This window comes from Lathyrus oleraceus, chromosome 5, assembly GCF_024323335.1.
Source record: "Lathyrus oleraceus cultivar Zhongwan6 chromosome 5, CAAS_Psat_ZW6_1.0, whole genome shotgun sequence".
Lineage (NCBI taxonomy): Eukaryota > Viridiplantae > Streptophyta > Magnoliopsida > Fabales > Fabaceae > Lathyrus > Lathyrus oleraceus.
In genome coordinates this window covers 158,623,063-158,635,404 of record NC_066583.1, presented here as the reverse complement: position 1 = coordinate 158,635,404, position 12,342 = coordinate 158,623,063, and the positions used below count along the sequence as shown (strand labels likewise).

Here is a 12,342-nt window from a genome sequence, read left to right as displayed (position 1 = left end):
AATTTGAAATGGATTGAAATGAATTGTATAAACTCAAACAAAATCCACAAATGACACATGAAAGCAAGATATAAGGACCTCAGCAAGACCAAAAAGTACAATTAACTAGGGCCTAAACAAAACATATGGACCAAGCAATAGTGGCATGATAATGATCATATGGATGAATGAAAGCAGATGAAAGTTGTAGGACCAAAGACTTGGGCTAGGACCAATAGGCTCTAGCACAAATGAATGGAATCAAAACCAAGTAATCAACATGAATGAACGGTGAACAAGAGGTTATTGGGTGACCTTGATCAAGCAAGAGAATCAAACACACAATGGGTGAATAATCAGATGAAACTAGGGTTTGGAGGCTATCTAGTGGATATGAGACAACATTAGGGCTTTGATGCCCTGAGGTATGCCATAATTGGGTCCTCTTGAATCCAAGATCAAGAAATTAGGGTTTCCAATGCCACCAAATGAAAAGTCAATCCACAAGTCACCTTAGGACCATATCCTCCCTGGTTAGGGTTTCAATGAGGCATACCCCTTAATCAAGATCTTTGAATCAATTAAGATGCTTCACAAGCAAACCTCTAATGTATGAGCCCTCAATTAAGGTTTAGGTAACCAAGACAAGGCCCAAAGAGTATCCACAAGGTCTCATAATCATACCACCGAGAGTTAAGGTTTAAATGACCTGAGGAGTACCATGATGAAGTCTTCTTGGATCCACATCTCAAAGATCAGACAAATTAGGGTTCCACTTCCCCTGTGATCAGATGAAGAGCCAAGTAACACTTTAAGGTTTGATCCACACACAAACCCTAACTTTGAAAGTCATAGAGCTTTGAATTTATAGTGATAAACTATCAAGTATCAATTAATAAATGATGCACATGAATGAATATGAATGTGTGCATATGAATCTCAAATCAAGGGTTGAGTGAAAAGGTGAAAAGAGGAGGGAAATTTTGGGGTATGACAATCATCAAGAAAGTTCCTTGCAGATTGAGAGTTGAGGAAGAAAGCAATAACCAACTACCTTATACTCAATCTCATAATACCTCAACTAGTAAGGTTTGAGCCAAATATTCCATTATTTATTTTTCCTTCTTATGAGAGTATCATACAATTGTTATTTTCTAGAATTTGCATTATTTTTGATTTAATCTATTGGTTTGATAAATACATACTGAGCCACATGTTTGTGGTAAACTCTGAGCCTTTTCAAATTAACCTATATATGATGTTTATATCATTTTCTAACCACTTTAAGCCTAAGTGCTTTCTTTTGGTGACATAGCCACATATATTAGCCAATTAACTTGAAAGATTAAATCCTTCCACCATCTATTTGGAGTTAGGTAGAAAATTTAGTTCCTTGGTCATATGCAAAAGAATAAGTTTGGGGGTTACAATTGGAAGTGGGCAAATTTTAAGTTTAGGGTTAGTGTATTAGAGATTTTGGTCCCCAAAAAAATTCAAAAATAAAAATGAGAAAAATCAAGAAGTCAAAGCAACTTCTTCAAAAAAATGATAAAAACAATGTTTAGGACCATAAAATGTTAATTTCTAGTGCCAAAGTAATTAAGTAAGAGTTGATATGAAAACGAATATGATAAGATAAGGAAAACCATGTACCTAACTCCAAATGTTTAAGCCTACTATCCCAAATTATCCTACCTTGACAGAAGACCTATTACAACCTTGAAAGACCTCCAAAAGTGTGTGTTTAGATGTCTTTGATTGACTTTATTAGAAATTTTAAAAAGTTATGGTAAAATACTTGTGTACGTTGATTGTGTGATTACTGTGTCAATTCGAGTTAAAAAATTAGTGAACTGAGAGACAGACTGAGTACTTGTTATGTTGGAAGACCTTTTCAAAATTTACTCGATTGAAGTCGCGAACTGGAATGATGATCAAGTAACATAATTGGTGATGTTCATTCATTATTAGTGCAATTCATTTTTCTGTTTGAATTGTGTAGTTTCAGGCAAGTTACTTGAGGACAAGCAACAAGTTAAGTATGGGGTTGTGATTACAGTTTGTCATTACATGATTTTTATGAGTATTTGCGATGAATTCTATGAGATCTCAAGTTAAAGATGAGCTAAATATAAAGAAGTATGAATAAAATGAAGAAGTCGAAGAAACAGAGCAAAGCTAAGAAATTAGGAAGAAATCATGAAGAAACGAGTAATTTTCAGCATAATTTACATCTTGACGTGTGTCTAGTAAATTGATCATATATGGAGTTTCGTAACTCGTTTTGACGCGAGATTTTTTGAAAAATGAGGCTAAAAGAAATATCTATATTCTGGAATAATCACGCGTGTGATGGAAGGGATCACGTGCATGATGAAATGTGTTCAAATTCACGTGTACGATGAAAAAGTATCACACACATGATGGAATGTTTTCTGAACTTTTTCTTACGCATTTTGACTGCTTTAAAAGGGAAATTTTGGTACTTTTTCAAGGATATGCAACTTTACATGAAAAGTGATAATTTACAACACCATAAGGCATATTTGGGGAGCATTTGAAGTCATTGGAGGCCAATTATTCAAGGGAGTTCTTATGCAAACCTCTTATTAATATTTGGTATTGTAATTTCAATTACGAGTACCTAATTCTCTCTAGGTTAGGTTGTGTTTTGATGAATGATCAGTACATTTTGATGCACATTCTTCTATAATTATACTTAGGCATTTCTATAATTTATTTTATTATTTTTACTATTTTAGTGTATTTTTATATTTAAGTTTATTTTTGGCTTTATTTTATTTTCGTACTTTATTTTCAGCATAAATAGTTATTTGATACCTTGTCAATATTCAGATCATAACTTGGGCTATAGGATTCGGACTGACGCGTTCTAATATACGTTAGAAAGCTATGAGAAAGAACTACAAGTTTCATATTGAAGTCAAAAGCATATTCGGAATGAAGAATGGTCGAATAATTCGTTAAAGTCCCAGACTTAATTAAAATAGTTAGTTTGGGCCGATTTTTGTAATTTTCGGGTCGGATCCCATAAGGGCCCGAATTTCCCTTTTATTATATTAGGTCTTCCACTGCTACACAAATCTAATTCTGAATTTTGATGATACAATCTTTCTTAGAAGATTTAATGGAGAGTTAATTCCCAAAGAGTTGATATGTTGTATTCGAATTCCACTTTGAGGTTTTTATTAATTTCAATTTCTTTTCAATTCTTCCTATAAACTCGTTTGCTTAATTCGATTACTTTCGTTTGCTTAATTCGATTGTTTCTTATAGGATATAGTTGATTAAATTTGATTGTTTGTATGATCCTTAACTATAATCACGTTAGCGTAGCTTTTTCGTTATCGTGTTTGATTAAGTCGTGTTTGCTTAATTCGCGTCTGCTTAAATCCGTTTGCTTAATTCATAAATTAGGAACATACATCATATAATACCAATTTGCGTTTTCAGTGGGTATTGTAATCGAATAGGATTGAATTCGCAAGGGAATTGAAATTATAAGAATCAATGATATATCGGAAATCAATACAATAGATTATCTTATTTATCAATTTTGCCTTTACCTTTAATCATCTTCGATTTAAATTTTGAACCTGAAAAACCCCTTCTTTCTATTCGTTTGGTTATAGACAGTACAAAGCCAATGAGCCATAACTTAATATATATATATATATATATATATATATATATATATATATATATATATATATATATATATATATATATATATATATATATATATATATATATATATATATATATATATATATATATATATATAAGGTAATTTCTTATGAAATAGAGCATGTCCTCTGCGAGCAAATTTTTTGAGCAGATCTTCTGTCCAAGCTAGCCACATCGAAGATAACAAGATTCAATATAACACTAATTCAGGAGACTCCCGCCTCCCATAGAATTGTATCAAATGAGGTGTACTCCTTAGAAGTTGTCCCATAATCTAGTTGGATGTCGCTCATATTGTGTTATCCATAGTCCAACGAACTTCAACTAGACGAGGGAGAAACAAGAAGGGTCCGGAAACAGGCTGCCAAATACACCCTTCTTTATGAGAAACTCTACAAAATTGGGAAGGCTTCTCCCATTTTGTGATTCCTGGGCGAGCATGAAATTCCCTTGGTACTTCCAGAGGTACACAAGAGAGCATACAGAAGTCACATTTGTGGAAAAACCCTCGCTCATAAACTGTTAAGGGATGGGTATTACTGGCCTACCCTAATGAATGATAACATCGCCTTTGTCAAGAGGTGAGATGAATGCTAAATACATGCTAACCTTCACCATGCCCTGACACAACTTCTCTAGTCAATGACTTTGCCCTGACATTTTTACCAATGAGGCATGGACATTTTGGGTTTGTTCCCTTAGGTGATGGGTCAACTGAAGTTATTGAAAATATGAGTCGATTACTTCATCAAATGGATAGAAGTTTAGGCTGTAGCCAAAATCATGGCATTGCCTCCGACAGTATAAATTTAAGCAAACCAATAACTATATATGGGTAGTAGATGAGAATGAAATTGCTTATAAATTGTTCGTCAAATCATAAGGTGACACAATTATAAGCCCCCTATTTTCATTACAACTCAAAAGCAATTAAAGAATGTTAATTTATATTTAATTGTGTGTATTTAGTATTTACAATCTAATAGATAAACAAACCCTGTATTAAATTTGGTTAAAATCACATTGTATTAAAATGAGCACATGCCATTTCCATTATAGGGGTATATATAGGAAATACGGTGTGTATATATGGGTATATATAGGAAATACTCACCATTAGTCTATATGTTGGACCTATGGCAATGATTGTACTTACGCTAGTTGAATAGGAATAGGAGACCCCGAGTAGTGGCCTAGGGAATTAACATTTTGTGCATGCTTAATCCTGCTTACGCTGTTGAAATGAGGATAGGAAGCCCCGAGTAGTGATTATTGAGTTATTTTATGAGGGACCAGTTATAACGATTTTGTTTATTCGCCGTTGGATTATAGTGATAAGATTATTCATATAAGGCATCAAACATTAACTATAGAGAAATAATGGATTTAATACACAACCTGGCCGCTTTCATAATTATGTTTAAACACTTATTTACTTTTGTCATTGCAAACTCGAACCCCCCTTTCACTATTTTCTATACATTGCACGAAATTTGTCTTATTCAAAAGCAGTCTGTGTGGATTCGATCTTAATTATTACTGCGAAATTATCGGTACACTTGCCGATAAGTCATCAATTTTATGCTGACATAGAGCGGTAACGAGGCTAACCTAAATAAGTGTCTGGAAGTCATCACCATAAGAAGCCTCACTAATGTAAATGAATTACAACAACTTATAGGTTTCCTCTTCTTTGTCGCCTTAAAGAAGAAGAAGAGGTTTGAATGGACCCCCGACTACAAAGAGGCTTTCACTAAGGTCAATAATTTACTCACATCACCTCTCGTCTTGATTCGCCCAAGAGATGAGTCGCCATACCTCCTTTATCTCTCTGTCACAAATTAGGAGATGAGCTCAGTCCTTGTCCAGAAATAGACAGCGTAGAGAAACTTGTGTATTTCATAAGCAAGGTATTCAAGGGTGCTGAGGTACGCTATCAAAAAATTGAGAAATTGACACTAACCGTCATCTTTGCAACGAGGAAATTTATACCATACTTTTAGGTTCATGAGATCCTATTAAAAACCAATTATCATGTTCATCAAGTCTTGAAGAAACCTGATTTAATAGAAAGGATGGTATCATGGGCAGTGGAACTCTCGGAATATGACATCTAATATATCATGAGGAAAAGCACCAAGTCTTAAACTCTCGTAGAATTTGTGGCAGAATTCAACTCACTTGTAGACGATGAGACGCCTCCCGAGTGGGTACTATCTATGGATGACGCCTCCAACGTAAAAGGAAGCGACATCGGGATAGTCTTAGAAGGACCAGACGTCACACTCATTGAGTAGGCATTAAAGTTCGAGTTCATCGCCAACAATAACCATGCGAAGTACGAGGCTCTCATAGCTGGAATGATCCTCGCCTTAAAGATGAAAGCTTATAGACTGAAGGCGAAAAGTGACTCCCAACTGGTCGCCAACCAAGTCTCTAGTTAGGACAAAGCCAATGAGCCACAACTTATAATATATATATATATATATATATATATATATATATATATATATATATATATATAAGGTAATTTCTTATGAAATAGAGCATGTCCTCTGCGAGCAAAATTTTTGAGCAAATCTTCTGTCCAAGCTAGCCACATCGAAGACAACAAGGTTCAACATAACACTAATTCAGGAGACTCCCGCCTCCCATAGAATTGTATCAAATGAGGTGTACTCCTTAGAAGTTGTCCCATAATCTAGTTGGATGTCGCTCATATTGTGTTATCCACAGTCCAACGAACTTCAACTAGACGAGGGAGAAACAAGAAGGGTCCGGAAACAGGCTGCCAAATACACCCTTCTTTATGAGAAACTCTACAAAATTGGGAAGGCTTCTCCCATTTTGTGATTCCTGGGCGAGCATGAAATTCCCTTGGTACTTCCAGAGGTACACAAGAGAGCATACTGAAGTCACATTTGTAGAAAAACCCTCGCTCATAAACTGTTAAGGGATGGGTATTACTGGCGTACCCTAATGAATGATAACATCGCCTTTGTTAAGAGGTGAGATGAATGCTAAATACATGCTAACCTTCACCATGCCCTGACACAACTTCTTTAGTCAATGACTTTGCCCTGACATTTTTACCAATGAGACATGGACATTTTGGGTCTGTTCCCTTAGGTGATGGGTCAACTGAAGTTATTGATAATATGAGTCGATTACTTCATCAAATGGATAGAAGTTTAGGCTGTAGCCAAAATCATGGCATTGCCTCCGACAGTATAAACTTAAGCAAACCAATAACTATATATGGGTATATATGGGTAGTAGATTAGAATGAGATTACTTATAAAGTGTTCGTCAAATCATAAGGTGACACAATTATAAGCCCCCTATTTCCATTACAACTCAAAAGCAATTAAAGAATGTTAATTTATATTTAATTGTGTGTATTTAGTATTTACAATCTAATAGATAAACAAACCCTGTATTAAATTTGGTTAAAATCACATTGTATTATAATGAGCACATGCCATTTCCATTATACGTTCACTTGATATATACACTTTGGTGCAATGAAAGATATAATAATTACTAAATAAACATACATGAATAACTCATAAACAAATACATATGTTTTTATCGATTTGAATTTTTATTGGGTTTGTATGAAGGTTGGGATGAAGATATGAACAAAAATCCAGAATTAGGGACTAAAACAAAAAAAAAGGTTGAAGTGACTAAAACAAAAAACACGCCAACTTAACAGGATGAAAAAACTATTTAATGCAAAATCCTAGATTTGTGTTCATGTCTTCATCCCAACCTTCATACAAACCCATAATATTTTCAAACCGAAGTTTTCTTTAAAAATTTCCTTGAACAATATCATGGTCTTTGAAATGGGTTAGATCAGGAATTGACGTAAAATCTGTGATTCTACTTAATAATATTCACTCAAAATTTAGACACACGCCGTAAAATCTCAAATTCGAATCTATGTGATAATGTTTTACTTAATAATATATAATGTCAATTGAATTGTGACGGAAAACCCCATTTTTTAAATAATTAAATTGAATTTGAGCAAATGTCACATTTTTACAAACTTAAAAAAATTAAGTTAAACTTAACTATTGTGTTTTGGAAGACACTTATTTATATTTATCCAACAATCTCAACAAAAAAAGGTTTGACTTATATCTGATTCTATGGAGTTTCAAAAATTAAATTAAGATGTATAAAATTGATTTTGACATATTTAATTGCTCCTAATTATAATTATTTTTCTTTTAAAAATTGATTTTAATTCAAAGTTAGAGTTTATAACTTTTGAATTCAAACGTAATTTTTGCTCAATTTTATTCTACAACTTATTTTTATATACATAAATAAAAATAACATCAAATTCAACTCACTTGATCAAAATTAATTTTACAAGATCAATTTATCTAAAAATAACTTTTCCTACGGCATAACCAAATACAGGCTTAGTGCCATTAAAGAAAAGTACATGTACAATATTCTTTATTTTTTATCTTTAAATATAACTCACAAAAAATTGTAATAATAATTTTAATGAGTGGGCTAGGCTACAAAAGCCCATTGGGTAATTGTTAGGACAGGAATGGTCCAGATCACTTTAGCGATCTAATCGGCGATATGACCGCGCCCAAATAACCCTCCTCATCAGGCTTTTACTCTGTTTGGGCCTTTTTTCCATAGATAGACATTGCAATCTTTGAGCGTAACTTTTTCTCTCGCTCTCGGCCTGAAACTGAAACCACAAATAACATCCATATCCCCAAACCTGTCAACTGATAGTAGCACATTGACATATTCGCCCCATAGCCACCAACCCAACCCTCGCTTCCATCTTACTCACGCACAACACAAACGGTATCTCTCTCTTTCTCTCTTTGGTATTCTAAACCCTAGATTCTTCAATTAATGCTTCGATTCAATGTTTCTCATGAATTGATTTTGATTTTCTCTTCAGATGGATAGATACCAGAGGGTGGAGAAACCCAAAGCAGATACTCCAATTAACGAAAATGAGATCCGCATTACTACTCAAGGAAGGATGAGGAACTATATCACCTATGCCACCACCCTCTTTCAAGTTAGTTATAACTTTATGCATTTCTTGTTTTTGATTGAACTAATTTTTTGTGATTTTTTGTGAATTTAATTTAATTTTGCACTGCATGTGTTTTCTGTAGGAGAAAGGAGCTGATGAAATCGTTCTCAAAGCAATGGGACGTGCAATTAATAAGACTGTAACGATTACTGAGCTAATAAAGGTGGGAGGGTAGATAATAATTAGATATCGTTATGGATTAATTTGGTTGGCGTTTTGTTTGTTTTACTATTGTGGCTGATCTTTATACCTGTTTCAGAGAAGGATTGTTGGTCTGCACCAGAACACAGTAATTGGATCGACTGATATAACCGACACTTGGGAGCCACTCGAAGAAGGCCTTCTTCCGTATGGCTAACTGTTGTTTCCTTTATGCTAATTTGTTGAATAATTTATGTGTGCTTGGGTTTGACTGTTTTTGTTGTGTTTTACTTGTGCAGTTTGGAAACTACTAGACATGTTTCAATGATCACAATTACGTTGTCAAAGAAAGAGCTGGATACATCCTCAACAGGGTAAGGACTTCCATTATATTGTATGATTTCTGTATCTCAAAATTGTGTTGTCAGATGCTTTATCTTTTAATAGGCTTAGTTATTTTTGTGTAAACTAATTATGGGTGAGGATATGTGTTAGGAATGTGCCGCAGCATGTCAAATTGGTGAAGTGTCAAGTGTTCCACACCAACATGACACTTGCACCGCGTTATAGTACATTTAATTGCTTTTATTTTCTCAAATTATTACTAGTGTTATGTTGTGTTCCGTCGACTGTATTTGTGTCAATGCTTCATAGCAAGTTAGACCTTGGACTTCTAGTAGCGTGGTAATACTACATCTGCCGTGCTGCTGTATGTATTGTTACCTGACTTCGATGTAGATTGATGGAAGGGTTTGATTTCATTAACTTAGTAGTCTATTAGTTTCTGACAGTACTTTTAACTTTCATCGTTTCTAATTTTTGTCTTCTACTAATAAACGGATTCAATTAATTGTTCAATTATTTAAGTATTAATGTCCAATCATAAGTTGTGCAAGTCTGGCTTGGCTATCTTTCACACTATGTTTGGAATATTATTTTGTTATTTCTTTAATTGTATCCTCTGTGGTCAAGTTCTTAATTGTTTTTCTTCATGCAGATATCAACCTCCTATACCGGCTGATCAAGTAAAACCTTTAAATGAATATGAAGAGGAAGGAGGTGAATTCATAGTCTTTTCTTAGATATATTAAAAGAATGAAAAGATGTGCTTATGATGGCATGTGTAGTTTTTAACTATAACTTTTGATACAGAAGGCTCGCCAAGGATGCGTGGAAGGGGGCGTGGTCGTGGAAGGGGAAGGGGCAGAGGTAGAGGTATTGCTCTCAATATAATTTTTGCTTATTTAACTATAATTGTATGGCTTGTGAATAAGGTTTTGGTGCTGAGTAGCATAAGCATTAGCTCTCCATATTCTGTATTTATTATGAAAAACTGAACAAAGAAATCCCCTGATTATAGGGATTAAACCTGACATATACATAACTGATTACATCAGACATATACACAAGGAAATAAAAAATGTTTACATAGATAGAAGAAAATGTGGATAATAATATCTCAATCAAATATTCCATTTTTTTCGTAATATCTCGACACTCTCACTCAAGCCTGCGCATACTAATTGTATGCTTCAAAGCTTGTCAATTGCAAGTTATCTTTGGCCCTCGAAGAGACTCTGAAAATGGTTGTTAATTGATCATTATAAACAACAAAAGATGTTGCAATTTATCTAGACACAATCTTCTCACTGATAAAATGGCAATCAATTTCAATATGTTTAATTTGCTCATAAAAACTGAAATAGAGGCAATATGTAGGACCACAATATCTAGATATCGAGTGGACCATCTATTAGATATGCATCCTGCCCAATCTGCATCTATATATGCAGCAATATCAGAATGACTTGTGTATTTGTAAACATGTATCTCAAAATTCTAATCACAGCATCCTAATGGCTATCACAACACAAGGAGATTTAAGGAATTGACTTACCGCCAATATTTACTACTTACGAAAATATCTGATTACATCATGATCAAATAATCCAGCTTCCCAATTAACCTTCTGTACATCAAAGATTCTGTTTATTACGTAGTCTTTCAATATGACACATAGGTTAGAGAATGATCAGAAGTGCTTTCTCTAAACCCTTTTATTGTTTGTTTTAAAATACAAAATTTTCTGATTACTACATAAATCATTCTTTGTAGGAATGTACAACAATGGGGGTATGGAATATGGTGATGGTTGGGATGGTGGACGTGGCTATGGTGGCAGAGGGCGTGGCCGTGCATGGGGTCGTGCTTTCCGGGGACGAGGACGTGGCTATGGTGCCCAGCCGGTTGGGTATTATGACAATGGTGAATATGATGCACCACCTGCCCCACGTGGTAAGCATGCGAGGGCACATATTTGATTAATTTGTATTATCATATGAAATTCGATACCAGTTATGTCCCCACGTGGTAAGCATGCGAGGGCACAAATTTGATTAATTTGTATTATCATATGAAATTCGATACCAGTTATGTGCTAGTCCGGTCTAATATTTTGCTGTGCTATTTGCATTACATGTAGTCCAGTCTAATATTTTGCTGTGCTATTTGCATTACATGACACTTCCTATTAAATCTAGACAAAAGAAAATCATTACTTAATATGAATTCACCAACTGTTTTCTTTGCCTTGTTGTAAAATTTGCAAGCACTTCTTATGCTGCCTGCTTGTTTATTGTTGAAATGATACTGTTGTCTTTTCAACCAAAATTTAAGTTTACAGCGTAGTGTTTTTTTTTATTATTTGCAGGTCGGGGAAGGGGAAGAGCCCGTGGACGTGGCCGTGATGCTGGACGTGGAGCAGCTGCTTAGTTAGAAGAGGGTTGCCTCGGTGTTATTGATTCTATTTGGTATTATTCGAGTCCTTTTGCGGCCATGTTCCTGCAGTTTTGGTTTTGTAGTTCTCCCTTGTAACATCTAGAATTTTATGTTGAGTTAGATATATCTCTTTTGTTTAGACTTCGAAAAAAAAATCAAATTTGTTAATTTTTCTTATATAGATATTATTGCCTCAATGTTTTGCTGAGCTTGCTTGGTAGTTAACGTTTCATCTCTATTCATTACATAACTAAAAATAGAAAAAACCGAGCACGCCACTGGGAATATTGAGTCTAATTGCCTAACTGACTATATGAAAAACTGCCCTGGGAACTTCGTAAGTCAATGCAAGGTTTAGTCTAGCATTTCTGAAGTAGATTTCTCCCAAACCTTGAGTGAGTATAGTTCTCTCAAATAAAATACAAAATTTGAGTAGGTGTAAAAGATTAGGGATTGCTTCTCCCACCCAGTGGTGGAGAAGCACAATCCGAAAATCTCTTGAAAATTGGGAAATGCATTTTTAGATGCACCCATTACACACCAAATATATACAGAAATGACTAATTTTTATTTTTTGCTTTAAAATGAATAACTATGTGTATCCCATGTATTTCTAATTGATCTGGAGATACTATTTCGTATTAATT

General features: G+C 34.3%; 1 protein-coding gene across 4 annotated transcripts; it reads left to right on the top strand.

Moving 5' to 3' along the window:
* Positions 1 to 8,343: 8,343 nt before the first annotated feature.
* LOC127080123 (uncharacterized) lies at positions 8,344 to 11,903 on the top strand. 4 transcript variants are annotated; one of them, XM_051020456.1, is made up of 9 exons: positions 8,344 to 8,535; positions 8,636 to 8,758; positions 8,859 to 8,939; positions 9,036 to 9,124; positions 9,217 to 9,291; positions 9,915 to 9,976; positions 10,073 to 10,126; positions 11,033 to 11,212; positions 11,628 to 11,903. In XM_051020456.1, exons 2-9 carry the CDS (start codon positions 8,636 to 8,638, stop codon positions 11,687 to 11,689), a joined length of 726 nt encoding a protein of 241 aa, XP_050876413.1. In that variant the 5' UTR covers positions 8,344 to 8,535; the 3' UTR covers positions 11,690 to 11,903. The 4 variants fall into 4 exon arrangements, with proteins under 4 accessions (XP_050876413.1, XP_050876411.1, XP_050876412.1 ...); XM_051020454.1 differs by having other exon boundaries at positions 10,073 to 10,132; XM_051020455.1 differs by having other exon boundaries at positions 10,070 to 10,126.
* Positions 11,904 to 12,342: the final 439 nt, after the last annotated feature.

Excerpts from the sequence above, each read along its gene's own strand:
- LOC127080123 (XM_051020453.1), top strand. The coding sequence starts at position 8,636 with ATGGATAGATACCAGAGGGTGGAGAAACCCAAAGCAGATACTCCAATT. Across the intron at positions 9,125-9,216 it reads CTCGAAGAAGGCCTTCTTCC|TTTGGAAACTACTAGACATG; the intron begins GTATGGCTAACT and ends TTACTTGTGCAG. Across the intron at positions 9,292-9,914 it reads CTGGATACATCCTCAACAGG|ATATCAACCTCCTATACCGG; the intron begins GTAAGGACTTCC and ends TTCTTCATGCAG.